General features: G+C 48.2%; 1 protein-coding gene across 1 annotated transcript; it reads right to left on the minus strand.

Moving 5' to 3' along the window:
* Positions 1–5311: 5311 nt before the first annotated feature.
* Positions 5312–26551, minus strand: TMF1 (TATA element modulatory factor 1). The gene is made up of 17 exons (XM_077276071.1): positions 26253–26551; positions 20568–21745; positions 18246–18349; positions 17723–17849; positions 17283–17388; positions 16852–16994; positions 16313–16479; positions 15948–16104; positions 15379–15471; positions 13267–13423; positions 12735–12927; positions 11885–11954; positions 11713–11805; positions 9622–9741; positions 9255–9410; positions 7393–7518; positions 5312–5710 (listed from the first exon to the last, which is right to left on the minus strand). Exons 1-17 carry the CDS (start codon positions 26530–26532, stop codon positions 5567–5569), a joined length of 3414 nt encoding a protein of 1137 aa, XP_077132186.1. The 5' UTR covers positions 26533–26551; the 3' UTR covers positions 5312–5566.
* Between the last annotated feature and the right edge of the window lie 1299 nt (positions 26552–27850).

The raw sequence follows: 27850 nt of genomic DNA on the forward strand, positions 1-27850 counted from the left end.
GAGCTTCTCGGGAGAACAATAGGATGGCGACCGGCGCCAACGTTGTGATGACGAGTGGTTTGGTTCTCCGGCCCATCCTGGCGGTGCCCAACACGCTCCCTGGCATCTGGTGCCCATCACACTACCCAATGTCCGATGCCCATCACTTTCCCTGGCATCCATTACACTTCCCGGCATCCAATGTCCATCACACTCCGTGGCATCAGGTGCCCATCACGCTCCCCGGTGTCCATCCCACTTCTTGGTGTCTGATGCCCATCACGCTTCCCGGTGTCCTTCACGCTCCCCGATACCCATTACGCTCCCCGGTGTCTGGTGCCCATCACACTCCCCAGTGCCCATCACGCTCCCCAGTGCCCATCACGCTCCCCAGTGCCCATCACGCTCCCCAGTGCCCACCACGCTCCCCAGTGTCTGGTGCCCATCACACTCCCCGATGTCCATCACGCTCCCCAGTGTCCAGTGCCCATCACGCTCCCCAGTGCCCATCACGCTCCCCAGTGTCCATCACGCTCCCCAGTGTCCACCACGCTCCCCAGTGTCCACCACGCTCCCCAGTGTCTGGTGCCCATCACACTCCCCGATGTCCATCACGCTCCCCAGTGTCCAGTGTCCATCACGCTCCCCAGTGTCCATCACGCTCCCCAGTGTCCATCACGCTCCCCAGTGTCCATCACGCTCCCCAGTGCCCACCACGCTCCCCAGTGCCCACCACGCTCCCCAGTGCCCACCACGCTCCCCAGTGTCTGGTGCCCATCACACTCCCCGATGTCCATCACGCTCCCCAGTGTCCAGTGCCCATCACGCTCCCCAGTGTCCATCACGCTCCCCAGTGTCCATCACGCTCCCCAGTGTCCATCACGCTCCCCAGTGCCCACCACGCTCCCCAGTGCCCACCACGCTCCCCAGTGTCTGGTGCCCATCACGCTCCCCGATGTCCATCACGCTCCCCAGTGTCCAGTGTCCACCACGCTCCCCAGTGTCTGGTGCCCATCACACTCCCCGATGTCCATCACGCTCCCCAGTGTCCAGTGCCCATCACGCTCCCCAGTGTCCAGTGCCCATCACGCTCCCCAGTGTCCAGTGCCCATCACGCTCCCCAGTGTCCAGTGTCCATCACGCTCCCCAGTGTCCATCACGCTCCCCAGTGTCCATCACGCTCCCCAGTGTCCATCACGCTCCCCAGTGTCCATCACGCTCCCCAGTGCCCACCACGCTCCCCAGTGTCTGGTGCCCATCACACTCCCCGATGTCCAGTGCCCATCACGCTCCCCGATGTCCAGTGCCCATCACGCTCCCCAGTGTCCATCACGCTCCCCAGTGTCCATCACGCTCCCCAGTGTCCATCACGCTCCCCAGTGTCCATCACGCTCCCCAGTGTCCATCACGCTCCCCAGTGTCCATCACGCTCCCCAGTGCCCACCACGCTCCCCAGTGCCCACCACGCTCCCCAGTGTCTGGTGCCCATCACACTCCCCGATGTCCATCACGCTCCCCAGTGCCCATCACGCTCCCCAGTGTCCAGTGCCCATCACGCTCCCCAGTGCCCATCACGCTCCCCAGTGTCCATCACGCTCCCCAGTGTCCATCACGCTCCCCAGTGTCCATCACGCTCCCCAGTGTCCAGTGCCCATCACGCTCCCCAGTGCCCATCACGCTCCCCAGTGCCCATCACGCTCCCCAGTGTCCAGTGCCCACCACGCTCCCCAGTGTCCAGTGCCCATCACACTCCCCGATGTCCATCACGCTCCCCAGTGTCCAGTGCCCATCACGCTCCCCAGTGTCCAGTGCCCATCACGCTCCCAGTGTCCAGTGCCCATCACGCTCCCGTGTCCAGTGCCCATCACGCTCCCCAGTGTCCAGTGCCCATCACGCTCCCCGATGTCCATCACGCTCCCCAGTGTCCAGTGCCCATCACGCTCCCCAGTGTGCAGTGTCCATCACGCTCCCCAGTGTCCATCACGCTCCCCAGTGTCCATCACGCTCCCCAGTGTCCATCACGCTCCCCAGTGTCCATCACGCTCCCCAGTGTCCATCACGCTCCCCAGTGTCCATCACGCTCCCCAGTGTCCATCACGCTCCCCAGTGCCCACCACGCTCCCCAGTGTCCATCACGCTCCCCAGTGCCCACCACGCTCCCCAGTGTCTGGTGCCCATCACACTCCCCGATGTCCAGTGCCCATCACGCTCCCCAGTGTCCAGTGCCCATCACGCTCCCCAGTGTCCATCACGCTCCCCAGTGTCCATCACGCTCCCCAGTGTCCATCACGCTCCCCAGTGCCCACCACGCTCCCCAGTGTCTGGTGCCCATCACGCTCCCCAGTGTCTGGTGCCCATCACACTCCCCGATGTCCATCACGCTCCCCAGTGCCCATCACGCTCCCCAGTGTCCAGTGCCCATCACGCTCCCCAGTGTCCAGTGCCCATCACGCTCCCCAGTGTCCATCACGCTCCCCAGTGTCCATCACGCTCCCCAGTGTCCATCACGCTCCCCAGTGCCCATCACGCTCCCCAGTGCCCATCACGCTCCCCAGTGCCCACCACGCTCCCCAGTGTCCATCACGCTCCCCAGTGTCCAGTGCCCATCACACTCCCCGATGTCCATCACGCTCCCCAGTGTCCAGTGCCCATCACGCTCCCCAGTGTCCATCACGCTCCCCAGTGTCCATCACGCTCCCCAGTGTCCATCACGCTCCCCAGTGTCCATCACGCTCCCCAGTGTCCATCACGCTCCCCAGTGCCCACCACGCTCCCCAGTGTCTGGTGCCCATCACACTCCCCGATGTCCATCACGCTCCCCAGTGCCCATCACGCTCCCCAGTGTCCAGTGCCCATCACGCTCCCCAGTGTCCAGTGCCCATCACGCTCCCCAGTGTCCATCACGCTCCCCAGTGTCCATCACGCTCCCCAGTGTCCATCACGCTCCCCAGTGTCCATCACGCTCCCCAGTGTCCATCACGCTCCCCAGTGTCCATCACGCTCCCCAGTGTCCATCACGCTCCCCAGTGTCCATCACGCTCCCCAGTGCCCATCACGCTCCCCAGTGTCCATCACGCTCCCCAGTGTCCATCACGCTCCCCAGTGCCCATCACGCTCCCCAGTGCCCATCACGCTCCCCAGTGCCCATCACGCTCCCCAGTGCCCATCACGCTCCCCAGTGTCCATCACGCTCCCCAGTGTCCATCACGCTCCCCAGTGTCCAGTGCCCATCACACTCCCCGATGTCCATCACGCTCCCCAGTGTCCAGTGCCCATCACGCTCCCCAGTGTCCAGTGCCCATCACGCTCCCCAGTGTCCAGTGCCCATCACGCTCCCCAGTGTCCAGTGCCCATCACGCTCCCCGATGTCCATCACGCTCCCCAGTGTCCAGTGCCCATCACGCTCCCCCAAGTGTGCAGTGCCCATCACGCTCCCCAGTGTCCACCACGCTCCCCAGTGCCCACCACGCTCCCCAGTGTCCAGTGCCCATCACGCTCCCCAGTGTGCAGTGCCCATCACGCTCCCCAGTGTCCAGTGCCCATCACGCTCCCCAGTGTCCAGTGCCCATCACGCTCCCCAGTGTCCAGTGCCCACCACGCTCCCCAGTGTCCACCACGCTCCCCAGTGTCCAGTGCCCATCACACTCCCCGATGTCCATCACCCTCCCCAGTGTCCATCACCCTCCCCAGTGTCTGGTGCCCTTGTGCCGGGCAGTAAGGAAACTTCTCTGACCCCTCTGCTCTTTTCCAGAGTCAGACATCTGGAGCCTCCCCCAGCAGTCAGGGGATATAGCACAGGGCCCTCCTTAGTATTTTTGCCTTCCTCACAGGAGCCGTCCAGGTACATACTACTGATGTCCGGGGGCTGAGCTGCCGTTCCCTGCACACCCCCTTGGGGTGACACTACGACCCCCACTTTAATAATCATCATCATAATCTTCATCTCTGGCCCACTGTGGAGAGCGGCTACAGACATTTCTCACTCTGGGGACATGTCCTCTATATCGCTCATACAACCTATTGATATGAACAGTCGGTGTGTAGTTCATAGCTTCCCCTGTGGGGGCGCTGCAGGGAATCTGAACACTTATTACAAGCCTTTTCCACAAATGACAACTGATCTCCGAGCGTCACTTTACCAGCAGTTTATTGTCAAGGACCCCTCTAACGAGTTGGGATTTTCCATAGCGGAGAACCCCTTTAAAGTGCAAAGGTGCAAAACTAGGAAGTACAAGATGGGTTTTTAAAGGGTTTAGTCCTAAAATGGAAATGATTGAGGGCTGTTCACAAACCCCGACCCTAAGCGGCGTTACTTCTTCCTTCTGCATAGTATCCGTGCCCACTGAGCCAGAGATCGCTGCTGACAACCCTGGTGGGAGCCGCAATAGCAGCCACAACGGCTGTCATCCAGCTTGGCCGCAAAAAAAAACCAATATAAGCGTCTTAAAGGGCATGTCCACATTTGCAATTGATTTTACTGTTTAGACCTAAAAATTAAATCACTTCAAATCTATACGGATTTGTGTCTGCAGCTCCTACGCAGGTTAATGCTTCTCCATGGTAACAGACTACAAACAAACCCTGTGTCGTCTGATCGGCAGCCATACGCACTCACCCGTTTTTTTCGTACTGCTTCTTAATAGTATTAGCAAGAAATATGGACAGATAAAAGGAGAGCGACTATAGGATCAGATGACACAGGGTTTCTTAGTAGTCGGTAACCATAGAGACACATGGGTCTGCACAGTAGCTGTAAACACTAAACGGTAAAGGACTATTTGCAAAATTGCTTCATCTGTTATTTTAGGGCAATTCTAGGGCTAAAAATGGTTGCAAAAGTATACACACCCTTTATTATGACAACTCCAAGAGCTGTAGGTATGGCGTCTCCATTCATGACATATCGGCTCTGTATTGTACATTTTCCAATTTAAAGGGGTGTGTTTAGGAGCACCCCTCTCGTCTGCCTCGCGGCTTCATACTTGTGGGGGGCACTGTTGACAGTTCGGACCAGCGGCACTACACCGATGATGGCCGGACCCAGCGATCTGACCAGTTTCAGATCCTTGCAAGTGTGCACGCTCCATGAAGCCTAGAAGCCCGACCACCACTGCAGCAGTGGCCGGTAAACTAGGCAGTAAATTATGGAATTAAAAAAACCAAAAAAAAAAAAACCACCCTCTGTTCTTGAGAACGGAGAGTATTTTTTAATAAGAATTAAATTGCAAAGTAGCTTCTTCTTACAGGCACTTTGCAATTAACTCATTTATGACCCCTTTAAACAACCAAAGTCTCAAATAAATAATAAGAATTTAAAAAAAAAAGCCGCAGCTCGTATACATAGTGTTTTTGTATTTTAGGAATAGTAAAAATATCTAGATTTAGACCCGAGCAAATTTACATACTACACAAAATAATAATTTAAATAGCAATATTCGGCTTTAAAGGGGCGAGAAATCGGAGCGGCAGATCCACATGCGGCAAATAAAAATCATCTGTGACTGTACAGGAGAGTTTGTACAGAGGAGCGGCATTTACAGAAGTCTCTAGTTAGATCCTGCTATAGACGGGACTTTCTCCGGAGGATCTAGTGCAGTCTTTGCTGTAATAATTCGTCTATCTGAGTCTTGTACATGTTCTTTACGTCCTCCAGGTCCAGGCGCAGCTCCTCCGCCTCCTCGGCTTTCTCGCCGTACATCTGCAGGATCGTGTTGTATCGCTGGTCCAAATCCTGAAACGTACACAATACAGATCCCTGATGTAAAGGTGACAAATGTATAAAGGAGTCACATTCCGACTAGACGTATCCGGCCTCAATTCACTTGCTTGGGCACGTCTAGTCGGCAGGTGACCGCAGGTATGTAAATCGCACACGTGCAGTCATATCACTGCCTGCTCTCGCTGCCGGCACAGAAAAAAACCTGACCGCTACAATGCACGCACTGAGAGGATTCAGGAAAAAAATAATTGCAAACTCTCCCACTGGACCTTAGGATAAGCTCACTGGCGGAATCTCAGATAACTCAGTCTGCAGCCAGAAACAAAAACACTTCGGAGGGCAAATAGTATAACATTGCAAAACTGAGGTTTTTTAGCCAATTAAAGAAAGAAAAAAAAAAACTTTAAAAAGTAGACATTTGCAAATACAGTGAGCGGCCACTACACAATGTATGGAGCTGTGCTGCAGTACAGAGAGCGGCCACTACATGGTGTATGGAGCTGTGCTGCAGTACAGAGAGCGGCCACTACACGGCGTATGGAGCTGTGCTGCAGTACAGAGAGCGGCCACTACACGGTGTATGGAGCTGTGCTGCAGTACAGAGAGCGGCCACTACACGGTGTATGGAGTTGTGCTGCAGTACAGAGAGCGGCCACTACACGGTGTATGGAGCTGTGCTGCAATACCGAGAGCGGCCACTACACGGTGTATGGAGCTGTGCTGCAGTACAGAGAGCGGCCACTACACGGTGTATGGAGCTGTGCTGCAGTACAGAGAGCGGCCACTACACGGTGTATGGAGCTGTGCTGCAGTACAGAGAGCGGCCACTACACGGTGTATGGAGCTGTGCTGCAGTACAGAGAGCGGCCACTACACGGCGTATGGAGCTGTGCTGCAGTACAGAGAGCGGCCACTACACGGTGTATGGAGCTGTGCTGCAATACCGAGAGCGGCCACTACACGATATATGGAGCTGTGCTGCAGTACAGAGAGCGGCCACTACACGGCGTATGGAGCTGTGCTGCAGTACAGAGAGCGGCCACTACATGGTGTATGGAGCTGTGCTGCAGTACAGAGAGCGGCCACTACACGGCGTATGGAGCTGTGCTGCAGTACAGAGAGCGGCCACTACACGGTGTATGGAGCTGTGCTGCAGTACAGAGAGCGGCCACTACACGGTGTATGGAGCTGTGCTGCAGTACAGAGAGCGGCCACTACACGATATATGGAGCTGTGCTGCAGTACCGAGAGCGGCCACTACACGGTGTATGGAGCTGTGCTGCAGTACAGAGAGCGGCCACTACACGGTGTATGGAGCTGTGCTGCAGTACAGAGAGCGGCCACTACACGATATATGGAGCTGTGCTGCAGTACCGAGAGCGGCCACTACACGGTGTATGGAGCTGTGCTGCAGTACAGAGAGCGGCCACTACACGGTGTATGGAGCTGTGCTGCAGTACAGAGAGCGGCCACTACACGGTGTATGGAGCTGTGCAGTTCCATAATGCACACAGTCCACATCCGGCAGCAGCGGGAGATGCACACAGCTGATTGGTGTATGTGTCGGGTGTGGGACCACCACCGATCTGATATTAATGAGGCACCCCGAGGACTGTTCATCCACATCTACAGTCGGGGAAAGTACATGATAAAGTACAGGGAATGCTCTTGTGACTGCACAGGTCTATACTTGCCCTCATCTGAATGCGCAGTTTGGGGATCTCCTTCACCTTCTCCTCTAGATCGTCATTGACATTATTTAACCTGACGACTTCTTCAGCGAGAATGGAGCGAGTTTTTTCCAAACTTACTATTTCAAGCTGTAAGAAAAAAAAACAGATTTGTAAATGAAGGGAAAACATAAACTATTTCACTTTCTGATAGTAGATGATTTTTCTCCACTTTTCTGCTGTACAAGATTTTATGGGGGCGGCCATCCTGCCGCAGCTGCGATCAGTGCTCTGCTTTATGGCAGCCACAGGCTCAATAGGAACCAATATACTGGAGCCGGCTCACTGACTTCTATGGGAGAGTGTTGTGGGCATGCTCTGTGACTTGTATAGAGGTCATTATGCAGGGAGGAGGAGGTGAGCTGTGACATCACCTATTGTGAATGGTGGATCCTGTGTTATCTACTGTATATAGAGGTGTCATCAGTCATTGTACAGGAGGAGGAGGTGAGCTGTGACATCACCTATTGTGAATGGTGGATCCTGTGTTATCTACTGTATATAGAGGTGTTATCAGTCATTGTACAGGAGGAGGAGGTGAGCTGTGACATCACCTATTGTGAATGGTGGATCCTGTGTTATCTATTGTATATAGAGGAGTTATCAGTCATTATACAGGAGGAGGAGGCGTGCTGTGACATCACCTATTGTGAATGGTGGATCCTGTGTTATCTACTGTATATAGAGGTGTTATCAGTCATTGTACAGGAGGAGGAGGTGAGCTGTGACATCACCTATTGTGAATGGTGGATCCTGTGTTATCTACTGTATATAGAGGTGCTATCAGTCATTATACAGGAGGAGGAGGCGTGCTGTGACATCACCTATTGTGAATGGTGGATCCTGTGTTATCTACTGTATATAGAGGTGCTATCAGTCATTATACAGGAGGAGGAGGCGTGCTGTGACATCACCTATTGTGAATGGCGGATCCTGTGTTATCTACTGTATATAGAGGTGTTATCAGTCATTCTACAGGAGGATGAGGAGAGCTGTGACATCACCTATTGTGAATGGTGGATCCTGTGTCATCTACTGTATATAGAAGTGTTATCAGTCATTGTACAGGAGGAGGAGGTGAGCTGTGACATCACCTATTGTGAATAGTGGATCCTGTGTTATCTACTGTGTATATAGAGGTGTTATCAGTCATTGTACAGGAGGAGGTGAGCTGTGACATCACCTATTGTGAATAGTGGATCCTGTGTTACCTACTGAATATATAGGGGTTATCAGTCAGTCATAGTACAGGAAGAGGTGAGCTGTGACATCACAAATTTTTATAAATCATGTATTTTTTTTATCACATTCCTTTTTAGTAAATTGTGATAAAATAATTCCACCCCTCATATAGAGGAGACTGCGGGCTTCAGTACACAGTACTGGTGCCTCCAATGGAATCCAATGGAATCTTCTCTATGGACACGTCTATCCTGTACACAGGAGGCAGAGCCGCTGCTGCCTGCACACATCTCGGCTTAATGCTACAGCACATCCAAGGGTTAAAAATTCAAGTGATACCCAATAATGGGGATGGCATGTGTTATAGAAAGTAGCTTAAAGGGGTTACAAGTGTCTGCAGTCACGGTGTACGGTGCACACGCTGTCAGGACTCCCTGGCGTTGTTGTGCGATCAGGAGGTCAGGTGCTTGCACGTATTCGATCTGCATAGACTAGACGTATCCAGCTTCTCTCAACGCACCTCTATTGATATAGGACAAGCACGTCTAGTCGGCATGTGCCCGTATGCATGCAAATTGCTTACATACAGTCGCACAAGCAATACGGGCAATCCTGACAGTGTGCGCATCGCACCATCAAATTACCTGCAACTGCGCCATCTCCCCTTCTCTCAATTGTAACTGAGACTGTAGACTTTCGATGACGCTGGAGCCGGCACCCATCCTCACCGCGTCGTAGAGGTTGCTGCTGCTGCTGACGGACGTGGTCATAGGGCCGCAGAGCGGATCGTGGGAATCCTCCTGTGTGTAGAGAAGACAGAAGAAGATGAAGAATCATCAGAAGCGTAAGACAGCTCAGACAAGTCATGGGTGGTCCCAGCTCCAGGAATGTACAAGACGTCCGATCCTACATCACCTTCCCCCCCCTATACAGTGCCAAAATGCAAGGTCGGAAAAACAACGGCACATAGGAAATGTATGACAGGACAAGTAATACAAGAGATGCCATTACCTGCGATAGGAGAGAAGTCTGTAAACCTGTCAAATCGGCCCCGCTGATGGAGCTGGAGCGGGACAATGTCGGGGTGGTGGCACCCGTCTCGGGGGTGGGAAATCCATAACATTTACGCTCCTTGGGAAATAAGGAAAAGTCACTTAGTTGGATAAACGTGCACAAGATCTGATGATGCGACGTCACTCTGTCCCATCTGTCCAATGTTAGGTGCAGCAGCAGTAATCCCTTCCCAACAGGTACGTTTTTTTTCTTTCCACAATTTAGTTTTTTCCTCCCATTCTTCCAAGAGCCGTAACTTTACTTTTCTATCTACACCGCCATATCAGGGCTTGGTATTTGTGCAACGTGTTGAACTTTTGAATGGAAAAAAAAAATCTGCAATTCTACCAAGGTTTGGGCTGTTTTTGTTTTTTTTATGTGAATTACCAGGTATCTTAGTTTCTACGGGTCAGTACATTTATGGGAGCACTAACATTTATAAAGTTATGATTTGCTTTCCAACTTAAAAAGAACTTGGTAGTTACATGAAGGCTTGTTTCTATTGGGATAACTTTACTATACTTTCTCGGTAGTTATTTATATTTATTCCTTTTCAGGAGACTAAGTGATCAGAGAACAGCGAATCTGCCATTTTCAATATATATAAATGAAAATGCGCAATATGGTGTTTTATACATTCAGTACAGACCAAAAGTTTGGACACATCTTCTCATTTAAAGATTTTTCTGCATTTTCATGACTATGAAAATTGTACATTCACACTGAAGGCATCAAAACTATGAATTAACACATGTGGAATTATATACTTAACAAAAAAGTGTGAAACAACCGAAAATATGTCTTATATTCTAGGTTCTTCAAAGTAGCCACCCTTTTGCTTTGATGACTGCTTTGCACACTCTTGGCATTCTCTTGATGAGCTTCAAGAGGTAGTCACTGGGAATGGTTTTCACTTCACAGGTGAGGTGACTACCTCTTGAAGCTCATCAAGAGAATGCCAAGAGTGTGCAAAGCAGTCAAAGCAAAAGGTGGCTACTTTGAAGAACCTAGAATATAAGACATAATTTCAGTTGTTTCACACTTTTTTGTTAAGTATATAATTCCACATGTGTTAATTCATAGTTTTGATGCCTTCAGTGTGAATGTACAATTTTCATAGTCATGAAAATACAGAAAAATCTTTAAATGAGAAGGTGTGTCCAAACTTTTGGTCTGTACTGTACATACAAACGCTATGGCAGGAGACCCAGGAGGACCCCACTGCTGACACGACAGACATAAAAAAGCTAGACTGTAGTTTTCCAAAATCCCTCTGGGAAAGAGTCTTGTGGACAGATGAGACAAAAATAAATAGTTTTTTGGTAAAGCACATCATTCTACTGTTTACCAAAAACGGAATGAGGCCTACAAAGAAAAGAGCACAGTACCTACAGTCAAATATGGTGGAGGTTCAAAGATGTTTTGGTGTTGTATTGTCCGGTCCATTTTGGGGGTTTGTGTGTGAAATTATGTCCAATTTGCCTTTTTTTCTGGTTTTTTTTTGTGTTATTACAATACACGCAAAGGAAATAAACATGTGTATAACAATACATATGTAGTTGCAATAATTTTCTGGAATATATATATATATATATATATATATATATATATATATATATATATATATATATATATATATATATATATATATATTGTTAAGATTTTAATTATTTTTTTTATTATTATTTTTAGTCTTCCTTAGGAGACTGAGCTTGTGAAGAGGAAAATGCTTCAGGGAACACTAGTGTTTTTTTTTCCCCTTTATAGTTTTGCCAGCACTTTAGTGGAGGACCGGACTCACTTGGAGAGAAAAAAACAACAAAAAACAACAAAGTGTGTGAACAAACCCTTAGACTTTGGGTGCTGGGTGCATAAAAAAGTGGGCTCAACGCTTGAGCACCAGTAAGTTCGCACATCCTATTAACCCTATATGTTCGCCAGATATTGCCACAGGGTTAAGCACAGTGTCCTCTATTTGTATGGATTACTTATTGTGTTTCTTTTCCAGCACCAATGCGAGTGAGCAATCACAGCGGAGATGAGCGTTACCCTTTCTTTGGCGGCCTCCTGGGCCAGCATGACCTTCTTTTTCTCCTGTTCCACCCTCATCTTCTCCATCTCTAGCTGACTGTTCAGCAAAGCCTGCAAACAACAACAGCGACGTGAGAACGGAGCCCAGCGTGCAAGAGACGAGCTGGAGGAAGCGGAAACACAACCTCACCTTTTCCCTCCGAGCTTCTTCTCCCGTTTTCTTGTATTCCATCTTCAGATTCTCCAGTTCCACCTGATGCCTGTTGAATAAAGAACAAATACGTCAGAACAATTCTTAGAACAGAGGACAGAAGAGGTAATAAATGGAGGATTCCTGTATCTGCAGGGATGAAGGACGCGCTATTATACAATGTGTCAGCACCAACTAGTGGTCGGATAAATGAACTGCACTAGTAATATCAGACGCACTTATAAAAAGTGTTTTTGTACGGTTCTAAACATGTCAAATATATTAGCAGACTTTACAGAAAATTGGTCCTTATTACCCTCAACTAAGTTCTCTATTCGCACTGGTGATAAACACAAGCCAGTCCCCCAAAATCAAGATGAATTAGCGGGATGGGATGATTTTCACCTAATGTATATAGGGGCTGCCGACCGATGTTAGATACACCAGTCTTAGTAAATGTGGGCCACTGTTACAAGCTCCTCAGTTCCAAGGGGTGTCAGAAAATAATAAAAGAGCCAATGCCCACTCTCCCTGATCATCTGGAGCCCACGTAGTCCCGTATTTAATTCTTAGACACAATGGAAATGCATCTTCTGTCCATCATAGATCGAGGCAGGTCATGGCTGCGGCCAGTCTTTGGCTGAGCATTTCCTGCCATTTCTGGGGTGTAGGATGGGTTTGGGCAGTCAGACTTGGTGCTTTTCTTTGCAAGTAGTTCTTATAATGAAACATTGAGAAGCTCATGAATAATGCCGAAATCCTTGCTAAGCAATTCCAAAAAGTGGAGATACTTTAAAGATATGGGGCGAGCCTGTGCATCCCCCCACATCGGCTCTTACATAAGCAGTACCTGCTGTATTCTTCCTCCATATTTGACAACCTGGACTTCTCCACCTCGAGCTGAGCTTGGAAGCGGCTCTTCTCTTGGCGGAGGAGGCTATTTTGCGACTCGATGGCTGAGATTTGAGTTTTCGCAGACAGAAGCTCCTCGGTTGCTGCCCTCTCTTTTTCTATGGCGGACGCCGACCAAGTCTGTGATTCAGCTGTAAGACGAAGAGGGCAGAAAGGGTTAATCATGAAGGCATAAAACAACCGTTAACGTATACGATCCTGTACAAGTTAAACTGGTGCCATCTGCACGGGGGATAAGAGTGGATGCAGCTAAAATAGACTAAAAAGCTGCAAAAAAAATGCTGGAAATACAAGAAACAATTCCTATATTTAAAAAAGTATAAAACCTTACATCGTATCCGGGGCGGTCTATGGTGGCGAGTGCGGAGCATCTAAATCCATTTTGGAATGAATGGTCAAGATACTTTCTCAGGTTAATTATATCTGAGGCTCATGGTCTGTTCCTAAAGTAATGAACAAACTTTTCTTACTGAGGCGATCGGACAGATTCTTCTCCAACTTCTCCCAGGATGTGGTCTGAGCCGCTAACGTTGCTTGGAGGTTCTCAATTTGGCGCAGCAATGGTCGTGTAGCGGAAGTGACGCTCTGACTCAGCTCCTGGTTCCGAGATTCCCCTTCTTGGAGTCTCTGAAATACAACAATCCGAGCAATCAAGCACAGGCCTGTGAGGATTCTGGGTGCATCCGTGTGCTCGTGTTACAGCAGAGAGGCCTGGCCTGACCACGGGTGTAAGATCCCGAACTCAGGCCGCCACGGCCGAGGAAGTAACGCAGATCCTATAACCCGGCACTGTCCATACGGCGTTACTGCGATCTCAAGCACGGAGCTGCAAAGGGATTCGAGATCTACTTCACCTTGTCATTTACAATGACAGCAGATTCCATTTACGGACAAGATCTGCAGACTATCGCCTGGTGATCTGTACGTTCCTTGCCATTATGGAACTAACAGTCTCAGCATGCCCTGACAACCATGTGCAGGCTGGACAGAGTGCAGAGGTCACGTCTACTGGGCCTCGCACGTTACCTGCTGTAGCTCTGCTATTTCTTGTCGGAAATAATCCTCTTTCCTTGCAGCCAGCGTCACATCGTGAGCACCAGTCAACGTGAACGCTATGATATTAGCTTGCGCTCCACCGCGGTTGCTGCACTACGCATAGCGGATATCCACTCTCCCTTTGCAGTCCAACGGCAGGAGGTGCTAGCCGCGGACCGGAAGTACGTCGCGCACCAGAGCCAAGGCGCGCATATTTAGATCTACAGCTGGAGAGGTAAGAGGACACGACAGCAATGGATCTGGCACTTGGCTGCAGTATGAATTAACCCCTTAACTCCTCTGGAGGCATTTTCGTTTTTGAGTTTTCGTTTTTCGCTCCCCTTCTTCCCAGAACCATAACCAGGAGACCTCAGGTTATCATGCCAACCCACCGGTGACCCGCGATCACGTGAGGGGGGTTACCGGTGGGTGGATTTCCGTCACGATTGCCGAAGCGCATGCTAAATGCCGCCGTCAGTGTTTGACAGCGGCGTTTAATGGGTTAATAGCCACGGGTGGATCACGATTCCAACCGCGGCTGTTCCGGGCACATGTCAGCTGTCCAAAACAGCTGCCATGTGCCGGGAAGGATGTGGGCTGGAGCCCACATCAAAGGGAGGGAGTCCGACATCGGCATACTATTATGCTCGATGTCGGAAAGGGGTTAAACATCCATAGCATTTCCCTAATAAGCACGAGCGAAACGTATCTGGGGCTCGGGTGAAGGGGTCCACCTGTGACATCTTTAAAAGGAAACCTAAGGGATATATATACCTCCTCCACATTAAGTCCGGTGACACCGTTTTTTTTTTGTCCGTCCTTGCTATTGATGGTATGCGGTGCTGTTGTTGGGTGGTCATAATAACAGATACCACCACTATGTGTGAGCACTATCGCTCCATGTTGCACCTCTAGCACTTTTGCGGCGCCGTTACTATAACACACGTGGTAAATTATATAATGAGGGCATATCGTATCATGTGCAACTTGGATTGATCTGCTTGATGTTGGTTGTGCTGTTCGGTTGATCAGTGTAGGGTAACTGCTTTTGATCCTAGTAAGCAGAATCACAGATAAACTGCACAAGTGAAGGATAGCACACACAGAGCTCATATGCCGTTTTTGTGAATCAAACATTTTAGAGGCTTGGTCCTCCTTTCGATGATACAATTGCTGCGACGTTGCTCCACAGACTCCACTATATTTGTACGCTTTCTGTGCTGGTACGACTAGACTATTCCTCTGTGGGTCATACCAGGAGTACTGTTTATGTGTGTGTACACCATGCATTCTATGTACGCGAGTCTTTGCACTTTTTGAGGTTTGCGCGATAAATGTATTTATTTTTAATAGTTATATTAAAAGTTAATTTTTACCCTAATCGCTACAATACTACTATTTCCTGTTTGGGTACCACCTACCTGCTGATCTTTGTCTGATCTGTACATTCCTAGCTGTTGTGGAACTAACACTCTCAGCATGCCCTGACACCCATGTCCATGTTGCACAGATTGCAGAGGTCACTTCTATTAATCTTCGCACATTACCTGCTGCAGCTCTGCTATTTCTTGCCGCAAATAATCCTCTTTCCTTGCAGCCTGTTGCTCCGCTCTTTGCAGCGCCAGCCTCAAATCAGCCACCTGAAAAAGAGGAATTAGTAACAAAAATTAATTGCTCAAAGAGCAGATAAAATTCTGTGCAGTTTTTTACCTGATCATAAATACGTGTGCTTGAAAAGACAATTATAGTTGTAATATCATCACATCCAGCAAACAGCTGGGGTGCAATGTCTCATGGTATAATAATCTTTTTACAGGGGTTATCCACTACTAGGACAACCCCGTCTCAATCTGTATGCTGGAAAGGCGCCGGCAGGGAGTACAAGTACAGGGGAGTACAAGTGTTTTTTTTTTCATTCAGATTGAGAAGGGGTTGACCTAGTTGTGGACAATTCCTTTATCTCTTCTGTGCTGGGTCTGGTCATGCCCACCTGAACAGGCAGGGACTCAGATTCTGCTGTGTGTGTCCCTGCTGGCCAGAGAAGTCATGCTATACTGACATACATGGTGGATACTTCATTCACATCCAATGATGGCTTACGTATTTCGGACTTTACCTGAATGGCCAAGGCTTCCTGCTGCTTTTGTGACTCTTCCTTTGCCTTTTCCAGCGCTAAACACATCTCTTCCTTCACTCTGATTTCGCAGCTTAGCGCCACCTCCTGCGCTTCGCTGGCTTTTGTGGCGTTTGCTTTGTGCAATTCAGCGAGCTCCCTGAGACAAAAAGACGACATACGTCAGCATGGTCCTGAACCAAGACATATAGAAAGGAACAAATAAAACTGCAAGCTAAGCATGAGTATGGATCAACCATAACCAACAGTAAGTAATAATTTAGATATTATAAGTGGGCATATGTGCTGACAGGTTGGACCTCCCAACTTCCTCTGTAGAGAGATATTAAAGCCTCCTTTCTCCTCACCGGTAGGAGCCGTCCAGAGCCGCCTGCAGACTGCGGTTCTTCTCTTGGATTTCGTCCAGCTCTGTCTGTAATCTTCCCACATCCTTCTCTTGTCTTTCCACCACGCTGTTCAGCTTCCTGATGTTCTCGCGATGCTGTTTCTCCACCTCTTCTTTGCCATCCAAAGTCTGAAAGAAAACAGAAAAAGAGACATAATTTGGATTATTTAACAGAAGGTTCATAGATGGAGCCTGCGTCATGCACACTTAATAAAACAGGCGCTGAAAGGTTTAAGTTAAATTACTAAATGTCAGCCTCTTTTATCCCGGACTACTTTGGAAATCCCAATTGAAGACCCCCCACCCACCAAAGCTATTCTACAATATGCTGTCGTGTTTAGGTAAGGAGACCCATCCTTCCAACACATGAACTTCTAGGGCTGACTGTTCACTTACTGCCTAGTATATCCCAGCCCTGACAGGGGTGAATAAATAATGCTCCCTACCCTGTCCGTGGTCTTAGGTTGTGACTTCTCGGTGTAAGTGCCATTTACAACCCACCTGTTTTAACAGCTGAAGTTCTTCCTCCAGCTCCCGGATCTTCTTCGTCTGCTTACCGATGGTGGTCTCGTGCTCCTTTTCCTTGGATCGCAGCTTCTTGATAATATTGGAGTTGTGAAGTTGTTGTTTGGAAAGTTTCTCTCCTGGTGGTGGCCAAAATATGCAAAGTCATCAGTATGGGAAAGTCAGACAGGGATAAGTCAGTGACCCCCCCCCCCCCCCAAGCAAAAAGGGAGAAGAAATGATGTGTGATGAAAGAGAAGGATTAGCAGAAGACATTATAAAAGCGTTGGTGCCACAGCCCCCGACAGATGGGAACCTTCTATGTAAGAGGATTTGCAAAATATGACCTGACCCTTGAGCACGTGGCATATGGTGCATGGTAGGCCCCATTACTCCAGATAAGAGTAACATCCCCTCAATGCTCTCACCTTCCTCCATCAGCCCTGTAATTTGCTCGTCCTTTTCCCGCATTATCTCGGCTGTCTCGCTGGACTTCAGTCTGGTCGCCAGCTCTTCCTTTATGACTTTGACCTCCTGAGAATAAAAGTTATTATAATAAAGTATGTCTTTAGCTCTGTGACTAATGGCCCGATAGCCATGTGCCCAAATAACGTTCAACCGACAGCCATCTCTCCCGTCTCCCCCACACACATGAAGTCTCAACTTCCCTTTTGGGAGGAAGGGTCAGGAAGCCCCCCACACATTTTCCCAGCGCGGCTTTAGCTGATGGTTGTACAGGTGGGTGTCCTTTGGTAAAAAGATGAATATCTTCCATCCTACATTATTAGATGCCCTTTAATCATCATAAAAGGGGTCGTCTCACCAAAAGCAAGATGACAATATGGATGTCATAGATTTTTTTTCCTACCTTTTTGGTAGTGTCCCTCTCTTTACACGCCAGTTGCGCTCTCCTTTCGGCTTCCGCTATCCGATGCGTGAACTCATCCTTCAGCAACGACACGCTGCTACTTTCTTCTTTAACCCTAACAAGCTCACTGCAAATGATAGGAAATATATTAGCTTTTTACACAAATTCCCCGTGCAGGTTCATTTAAAAAAAAAAAAAAAGCCATGCATTCTGATAGGTTGCGATGGGCGACTGCTCCGCTTCACCACTGCACTTCATTTTGATAAATATTCCAGTAATTAATTTACCTTGTTACCCAAAGCAACCAATCAAAGTGCGTCTAGTACTTTTCCAGGATAGTTGAAAAAATAAAAGCTGAGCTCTGATTGGCTACAAAGGGCAAGGAGATTAATCCCCCATTACATTGGACACTGCCCGCACAGCGGCGGTGCTGAAAAGGGGCAGAAGTCGATCAGTGGAGGTGAGGCGTCAGTCCATATAGCCAAGAGAATACTCTCATCATCCGCGTGCACACGTGGCTTACTCTTTGAGGTTGTCCAGAGTCTCTTCTAACAACGCCTTTTCTTTGCTGACGGACAGCAGCTGCGTTTCTCTCTTCTCCAACCGACCATTGAGCTCATTCACAATCTGCACAACGGGAGAGACGCAAAGAAACTTTGGGTTAAATTGTTATAAAAGTTGCATTGCTTATGTTGAATCCCTTGAAAAAAAGAAAAGAAAGCAGCTGCCAGTCCAAATCCCCGTCTATAGCTTCCACCCGGTCTGAAATCCGAAAAAAAAAAAATTTATTTTAGTGCTCCTTTAATTAAGTAAAAAAAGGTGAAAATCAACTATTTTGTATAAACTAAATAAAAATGACGCCTCCTAGTGGACAGCAGCATACCACCCATGGTCCTGTGTCCCCCAATGAGGCGACAGAGTAAAAGGCAAAAATAGTACAGAAAATGTTAGAGAAACGTAAACCACATGTGAGCAAAAACTCGAAAATATATCAGGTCTCGAACGGCCAAAAATGAGCCGTGTGCATTTTAGAAACTACTACTGATTTAGGAGATAAAAAATAAAACAACGGTTACTATATTTATTTATTTTAAAGAGCTTCTATCGAGTTGTTAGCTGTTTTTTTTTTTTTGTTGACGGGCTGACAAAATAGTCATGGAGACAGAACAATCGCTGAGATGATCGTTCTGTCCCCATACAGCTTCATTTTATCAGCAGTACATCCCCCGTTTATGTGGGGTGACGCGCAGCTGATAAGGACGATTTTTTTGAATGCTGGCATAAAAATCATTTCATCTGAGAAAGGAAAGTTTTGCTTGTTCATTGGGCGACTTCCAGCCTATTTACAAGGCAAGGTATGTGGCAACTAGCGATCGTTCGATCAATTGTTTGCGTGCCATTATAATGCATCATCGCTGAGCTGTAAGGCTATGTGCACACGTTGCGGATTTTGCTGCGGATCCGCAGCGGTTTTCCATGAATTTACAGTACCATGTAAACCTATGGAAAACAAAATCCGCAGTGCACATGCTGCGGAAAAAAACACGCGGAAACGTAGCGTTGTTTATTCCGCAGCATGTCAATTCTTTGTGCGGATTCCGCAGCGGTTTACACCTGCTCCATAATAGGAATCCGCATGTGTAAAACCGTAGGTGGAATCCGCACAAAATCCGCAAAAAAAAGCGGTAAATCCGCGGTAATTCTGCAGGTAATTCTGCAGGTAATCCGCAGTGCGGTTTACCTGCGGATTTACCAAAATCAGTCCGGAAAAATCGGCAGGACTTTTCGCAACGTGTGCATGTAGCCTAACCCAGCTTTCCTATTATCAGCAGCAGTCACAGAACACATCAAACTAGAATGCAGCTTTTCATTCTCGACAGCAGTCTTAAAATGTATCATCATGGGCTGTAACCCAACTTTCCCAATGATTGTTTCAGGGCAGTAACAGCACTGAGAAAGCTGGATTACAGCTTAGTACTGTCATCATTGGAGCAGTGGAAAAGCTGGATTACAGTTTAGCTTTCTGCTGTGAACGACCGTGATCAAAGGGCTCAAACTTTATAACGAGGGCTTCTTACACAATAGTAGCCTGATGCACTGCACCTTAGCACGGAGCACTGCAAAATACAAAAGTCTACAATAGATTAGTACTGTATACCAAGAGCATGGCAATCCGGGAGGGCGGTGCGGTGCGTTGCTCTAACAGATGCACCATCCCAACTATAGGTCAGACAGGGAACTGTAAAGTGATTCCCTTATCGCTGTAATGATTGTGTGATCTTACAAAAACAAACCATTTTTCTAAAAAAAAATAATTAATAAATAAATTAATAAATAAATAAAATAACGATATGAAAGTCAGGTACCACTCGTTCACCTGCGAAAAAAATTGAAAGCAGCACTCCAGCATGGAGCAGCCGGCAGGTCACAAACTGCAGGAGACGGACCAGAGAGGTGGCGAATACGGATGAAAATGCCGGAAAGTGAGTATCAGACAGGGGACTTGAATTTTCAGCACCGCTCCAAAGGTGAAATTAAAAAAAAACAAAAAACTGGAGTGGTACGTTAAAGGAAGTGTCCATTCAATATCTAATTAAACACTAGAACTACAATAAAAAATTTAAGAAAGCAGAGATTATGGGAGTTAGGGATTATTGTGATCTCCTCATAAACCAATCCAATCAAGGAAACTACAGTCAATCCCCCCTAGTCTGTAGAAGAATACAATCCATTGTTCCCTGTTAGCAGCCATTTCAGAACAGAGCGATAAAACCAATCTACTGTGTCTGCAGATGACCTGGAACTGTAGAACAAAGTAACCAGGATGTTTCCTGGCTTTTATTACCTTTTGCATATCTTCCATTGTATATTCGACCTTTGGCTCGGTGTCAGCCTCGTGCTCCTTCCCCGACACTCCCTGGCTGGCTGATTCTGGCTCCTGCGGAGCTGCGACCAGGAGATCCGGCTCCTCTGAGTTTACCGGGGTTGCGCTCCTTCCACTCTCCTCCATCTCTATGTCCTCGCAGGAGTGCACTAGCAGCGTCGTCTCATTCACATCTTCATCAGTTTTGCTCTCCGTGGAGCTGGTAATGTCCATACTCGGGCTGGAGGTGTTCACCGCGATGGCGACCAGGGTGCACCCCCTGCCTGGCAGCTCGTCATCAGAATTGATTTCACTAACGCTGCGACTGTCCAGGGACTGTACGCTAAACGAGTCTATCCTTTCAAAGGCATCAGAAGACGAGCAGCTTTCGGTCAGCTTCGGGAACTCATCCAAGCGGCCGAATTCTGCAGAGGGCGACAAGAGCTGGAAGGAGTTCTGCATCAGGCTGAGGTTTCCCTTGGAGTCCGTCACTTCCTGCCTGGAACTGACAGAGCTCTCGCTTATTACGCTCTCATGGTCCAGCACTTCAATGTCACTGGTCGTGGAGGTGCCGGAAGAGAAAGTGCTGACGGGAGGGGACGGCGTATTACTCTGACGATCTTCTAGTTTTTGGTCCTTGAGGTCGAGCGCATTGTCCTTACTTTCTGGTGGATCTGTTGGAGAGGAATCAATGGCGTTTTCTTCTGTCTTCGGTTCTAGCTCCCCTTTCGGAGCTGCGGGGAAGTCACTAGATTCCTGAGCGGGCTTTTCGAGGACACATTTCTCCTCGGTTGGTTCTTCTGATTCATCCAAAGCAAACTCCCCTGTATTTTCTAACTCCAGACGTTCCTCCTGCTCCTTCTCTCGTTGCTCACCCTGGCAGTCGTTCCTCGCATGTATTAAAGGCTCGGGTGCATGTTGCTTTACTTCTTCTTTGGGTCTTTGCGATTTGGTGGGAGGCTTAGATACCACAGGACCGGCCGTCACAGGTTTAGTCTCTGAGAGAAAGGCACTGAAGAAAGTTTCAGACTCGTCCACCACAGTTCTTCTGACGGGCTTGGTGATGGCGGTGGGTGACAGTATGACCTGGGTTTCATCCTCCTCCGATTGTCCTCCCCAGTTGGAATTTTCCCAGCTCCCCTTGATGGAAGGACCGCTGCCTAAAAATAAAAAAAGGAAAATGTGAGATCCGATGTGAACATAAACAATAATCATTTTATTTCTCTAGCGCCAACATATTCCACAACAATGTCAGACATTATAGAGTAACACATGAGTAGTGAGGACCCTGCTCGGAAATAAGAGAATGGGGGGACACAAAAGGTAACAACTGCTGAACTTTACATTTTATATATTATATCGGCTGCTGCCCAGTAGGGGTCTGGTTTCTGAGACCCCCATCATCGTTCCTGTAGAAGCATACTCACATAGCAGTGTATGGACCCATAGACTTACAGGAGCTGCGCATTTCAGGACAGTGTTTTGAGTGATCGATGGGGGTATCAGGATCTGCCCCCCACTGATAAGCAATACTTTACAATCCATATAATACCTAAAAAGATTTTGATAATGATAGTTAGTCTTTAGTGAGTACATGTGAGTTTTGGATTGGTAGGGGCAACTTCATGCAGAGACCCCCAGGATTGCTAAAATTAAGCGGCAGAAGTGTGCGGAGCTCGGACAGCTCTGTGTACTCGCTCTCTGAAAAAGCATCTGATGCTTTGTTTTAACAATTATGGTGGTCTCTCAGCACCCAGACCGGACCCCACAATAACAACCTTTCACATGGTGGTCTCGGCACCCAGACTGGACCCACCCCAATAAAAGCCTATCACATGTCTACAGTCTTCTAAATCAATGGCACCCATTCAGGTTTGCGTAAAAGTTTTCTTTGCGTCATATATTTATTTTTACACGGCTTTCCTATCTCCTGTCACCATAAGATTATATCATTTCTTCGTGACAGCAAAATACAGAATATGAAATTATGAAATAGGAAAAAGGTAAGGCGAGCGCAAACACCACAATGACCAGAAAGGAAAAGCAAGAATCCCTATTGTTTCACGCAGGTAAGAACGAGCCACCCTGACACAAAGACAGAAGCAGGACAACTCCTACATGGAAGAACAGGGACCAGAAAAGTCATGGAGAAGAGAAAATACAAGATAAGAATAGAAAGATTAATCCGACAGACATTTATGGTGCCAGAAGTGGCCGTTCTCTCAGAGAGAAGAAGCGGGTCCGGGGTCTCGTCTTTCCCCATAACAGGAAACAGCCCAGAGCCCCCTCTCCACTCATTTCTATGGGGAAGGAGGCAGCCGAGAATTAACAAACAGGGGTCATCGCTTCCCTTCAAATGGGGTGTTCTCTTTATCATTATAAAAAAAGCAATTTTGCAACCTCTTATTAAAAATACTCTGCTCTCGAGAATAGACATTTTTCAATTCTGTAGTTTATCGCTCATTGCCTAAATTACTGGACTCAGGCAAGACATGCTCTTTGTGTCAGGGTGGCTCGTTCTTACCTGCGAGAAACAATAGGGATTCTTGCTTTTCCTTTCTGGTCATTGTGGTGTTTGCGCTCGCCTTACCTTTTTCCTATTTCATAATTTCATGACATGCAGCGTCGACAAGCTCCTTTGCTATTGATCTTGCAAGTGCTGCTCTGTAGCTGACCGAATGGCTAAAAGCATCGAAGAGTGCACAATTTGGGCCAGCGGCTCGGCCATGCCGCGTACTCAGAAATGCCAATTATCATCTGCAACTAGGAAGCAAGAAAACAAGGGAATGATGCGCTCCTGAAGACAATATGAGGATAACCCAGTACAATGGGAATTGCCCTTTAAATGACATTTAAGGGATGCTTCCACCTTAAGAAGTGCTGGGATACATCATCGGTTTATAGTCGGTGAGGGTCCAATAACATATCACTGACGTAACCCTGCACAGAACTGCACACCCCATTCACTCGCCCCTTTATTCTCAGTAGCAGGAGGGGTCTCAGATACCATTAAGTGATCGCACATCCTTGAGAGATGGAAAATGGCAATGCCCCTGCTGGGCATGGGGGAAGACCTGCTGAGAAACAAGAATCATACCAGTCTTAAAGAAGTACCGTAACAATGACATAAAACTATTCTTACATCTGGATCACATCATTAAACAGCAGAGTGTCTCCAGGTCCATAATTGGTGTCAGTTGGGGTCCATTCCCTGGCGATCTCCCCATGTGAAGGAGCTGCAGAGCTCTGTATGGCTAGACTCCCGCTAAACCACGTCCACACACTGGAGAGCGGCCATGTGATTTTAAAGCCAAGAGACTTCCAGTCCACGCACAAGACACTGTGTGATCCGACTAAGCTCATGGTGGGTGGGCGTCATGTGACGCAGTAGTAGAGGACTTGTGAGGTGACGAGAATGGTAGGTGACGGTGATCATAAAGAATATTAATACATGCACCCAATAACTATAAGGGACGAGAAAAAAGAAAGTTTAAGAATGCTGTGGCCCCTGCAGGTTGGGATCCAGTGGGAATGATCTCTGCTTGGTCAATGTGGCAACAATCATCCTCCTCATAAAACTTCTCCAGTGCTGCACCTATACACTAGAGTGCGCCCAGACTAACTCCTCACATCTGGGCTCATGAAGACAACCCCTATCCATGTGTCCTAATGGGGCCTATTTGGGGAGAAAGGAAGCCACGTACTGGTGGTGTCAAGCCATCCTTATATTAAGCTGATGGCCATTTATCTGCCACAGGAGAATTGCTTAGCTGGAAAGTCAGCTGTTCCTTGGAGGTGGGACGGTCAACTTCACAACCCCTAAAAACTATCTTTTTATGGGCAGTTTAGCCATAGTAGCAACAACCCCAGCCCACACACATACACATATACTAACACATCATACAGGAATTTATCAGCTTTAAAGGTTGCACCAAGTTATGAAGTAAGACCTTTATGGATAGGATAAAGGATGACTTCACAATCTCCATGCACCCACTGAAAATTGGCACTTAGATCCCTATTTATTATAATGATGGCTGGACCATACATGACAAGCACTTTTTTATCTATTGTGTCCCCCTATTTCCTTATAGACTAAAAGCTACAAGCCTCAGTCCTCATGTAACTGGTGAACTGTGTGTGACTTTGTATTGTCTTTATTGTCCATAAATTGTAATATGTTAGCGCCGTAGAGACAAAGTTATTATTATTTCATTATTATTAACTTATAGATTGCTGGGGTCTGACTGCTGGAACAAGGTCAAACATGCACACCTTCCTGGGATCAGTGGAGTCCCAGAAGTTAGACCCCCAACAATGAATAATTTAAAACTAACCCTTTTAAAATTAGCAAATATTACCAACATAGGCAGCACAAGGAGCAATGCTCGCTCTGCGAGACTCAGGGTGACCAAGTAGTAAACAATCACCCCATGTCACAAAGTGAGGAGAGAATATGTTCGAAAACCATCGCCAAATCCGAACCATATTGGTGCCGAATTTATGTTTGAGGCTCAATTCCGAACATATTCGCTCATCTGTACTCCCATGGCGTTCGGCTACGTTAGGCAAATATAGCAAAAACGGCGATCGCAATCAGAACCGAATATTGAAATACTAACACATCTCATATCTCTATAATAACAAACACTGGGGGGTCCGAGCTCAGGAATCCTCACTGATCCCGAAAAAGTAAGGAGGTAAGTAATGCAGCTCTGTAGGGTAAAACAAAATGTACAAATCTCGCACCACAAAAACTGTAAAGAAAACACTCAACGGTACGAAGAAATCTGCAAATACTCAATTCATCAAGGAAGAAACAGATGTACAAGAAAAACCGAGGACCGTTATAAAAAAATACAGAATTTCACTGACACATAAGCAAAAAAAAAGCATTTAAAAAGTACAAAAAAATACACAACAGGTGAGGACCTGCGGCCCCCATAACAACCACCACAAGATGCCCCTCACCTCCTGCCCAAACAACTATCACAAGACCACCCCCTCACCTCCTACCCACATATCACAAGGGGGTCCGTCACACGAGGGGGGGGGGCCGGCACGTGAGGGGCAGACCAGCACGCGAGGGGGGGGTCACTGATCACTGATGTAAGGAGTCACTGATGTGGGGTGTCCCTGATGTGGGCGGGGGGTCACTGATGTGGAGTGACTGATTCGGGAGAGGTGGGGGCCCTGATGCAGGGGGGAGTCCCTGATGGGGGTCACTGATGTGGGGGAGGTGGGGGGTCACTGATGTGGGGGAGGTGGGGAGTCACTGATGGGGGGGGTCACTGATGTGGAGTGACTGATTCGGGAGAGGTGGGGGCCCTGATGCAGGGGGGGGGGGGGGGGGGGGGAGTCCCTGATGTGGGGGGTCACTGATGTGGGGGAGGTGGGGAGTCCCTGATGTGGGGGGTCACTGATGTGGGGGAGGTGGGGAGTCACTGATGGGGGGGGTCACTGATGTAAGGAGTCACTGATGTGGGGGCTCCCCATCGTTAGCTAATGATGCATACTGGTCACATGTCATCACTTTATAGCCCCTCTAATACTGATACCAGCCATTCTTTGGCGCCTCCTACTGCTCATTAGATGGAGCCCCCCTTTAAGGCCATGGCCCCTCTGCAGGGACAGCCCAGTCTCGCCCACCACAGGCCGCTCACGTACCCTCCTCATAAGAGGTGATGATGGCGTCTGCCCAGGCGGTCTCATCCTCCTGTATATCCAGCACTCGGTCTATGGACTTCTGGGCCTGGGACAGCGCCTGCTTGGCGAAGCTTGACAGCTGTGAGGTATTAAACCAGCTCATGGTGCCGGGGCCGCCTCCTTCTCCCCGGGAACCCGTTACACACAGCGCCACTTCCCGAACACGTAGCAGTAAACAAACCCCCGTCACGACGTCATCACAACGCTCCCAAGCGCGATCAGGTGACTTCCTTCCCAGCATGACGTCATCGCGGCGCGACACCTCAGGGAAGCTGATCATGTGACTTCCACTATTCAGTATTCCAATGGAGGGGCGGGGCTTATCCAAACTCTTAAAGTAACAGCGGCCTTGTTACCCATAGCAACCAACAAGACAGCTTTATTTTTTTTTTTCTGATTGGTTTTGTTGTCCACAGCAACAAGATTTACTAATTTCACACTTTCTTCTTCATTTGTATTCAGTGTAACATCAGACTGATGTGCAATAAGTTGCCACTTCTTGATCCCACAGCATTCACCGCCGTCTTCTCAATTTATGCTGCAAATGTTATTTTCACAGTATATGCTATTGTGCAGGGAGTTTTTTTATTACATGTATTTCTATGCAGCCGCACGCTCCGGGCCCGAGTGCCGGCGGCATCACACTCACAAGTGGGACCCCGGCCTTAGGGGGATTAAAGCAGATCTGTCAAGAGACTACAGAATACAAACTGCACACGAAAATAAACAGATCTGATGGGGCTGGTGTGCTTACTCTGAAAATCCATGCTGGAATAGAAGTACGGTAATCCTTTATAAAAGTTTTTTGGCCGGATAGTAAAATGAGCGTCTGAGTCTATGGCTGCCAATGTGCATGTGCCCACCCGGACGCACGAGTCTAAAATCATGTGTTTAAATTTAAAAGCATATGTTTAACATAAAGATTAAAAGAAAAAAAAAAAATTATTCCCCTATTATCACAATCTATATTAAAGGGAACCTGTCACCCCCAAAATTCCCCTATAAGCTGCGGCCACCGGCATTAGGGGCTTCTCTACAGCATTCTGGAATGCTGTAGAGAAGCCCCCGATGTAACCTGAAAGATAAGAAAAATGAGTTTTATTATACTCACCCAGGGGCGGTCCGAGGCCTCCCATCTTCATACAATGACGTCCTCTTCTTGTCTTCCTGTCGTGCCTCCAGGCATAATTGTCTGCCCTGTTGAGGGCAAAGTACTGCAGTGCACAGGCGCCGGGAAAGGTCAGAGAGGCCCAGCACCTGCGCACTGCAGTACTTTGCGCTGCCCTCAACAGAGCAGACAATTATGCCTGCGCCGAAGAAGAGGACATCATCCTATGAAGATAGGAGGCCCCAGACCACCCCTGGGTGAGTATAATAAAACTTGTTTTTCTTATCCTTCAGGTTACATCAGGGGCTTATCTACAGCATTACAGAATGTTGTAGATAAGCCCCTGATGCCGGTGTCCGCATCTTATAGGCCAAAAATGGGGTGACAGATTCCCTTTAAAGCTAAAAACATCTTGCAATTGTCACACTGACCACAGGCGTCAAATATTTCA

Source organism: Ranitomeya variabilis, chromosome 8, assembly GCF_051348905.1.
Source record: "Ranitomeya variabilis isolate aRanVar5 chromosome 8, aRanVar5.hap1, whole genome shotgun sequence".
Classification (NCBI taxonomy): Eukaryota; Metazoa; Chordata; class Amphibia; order Anura; family Dendrobatidae; genus Ranitomeya; species Ranitomeya variabilis.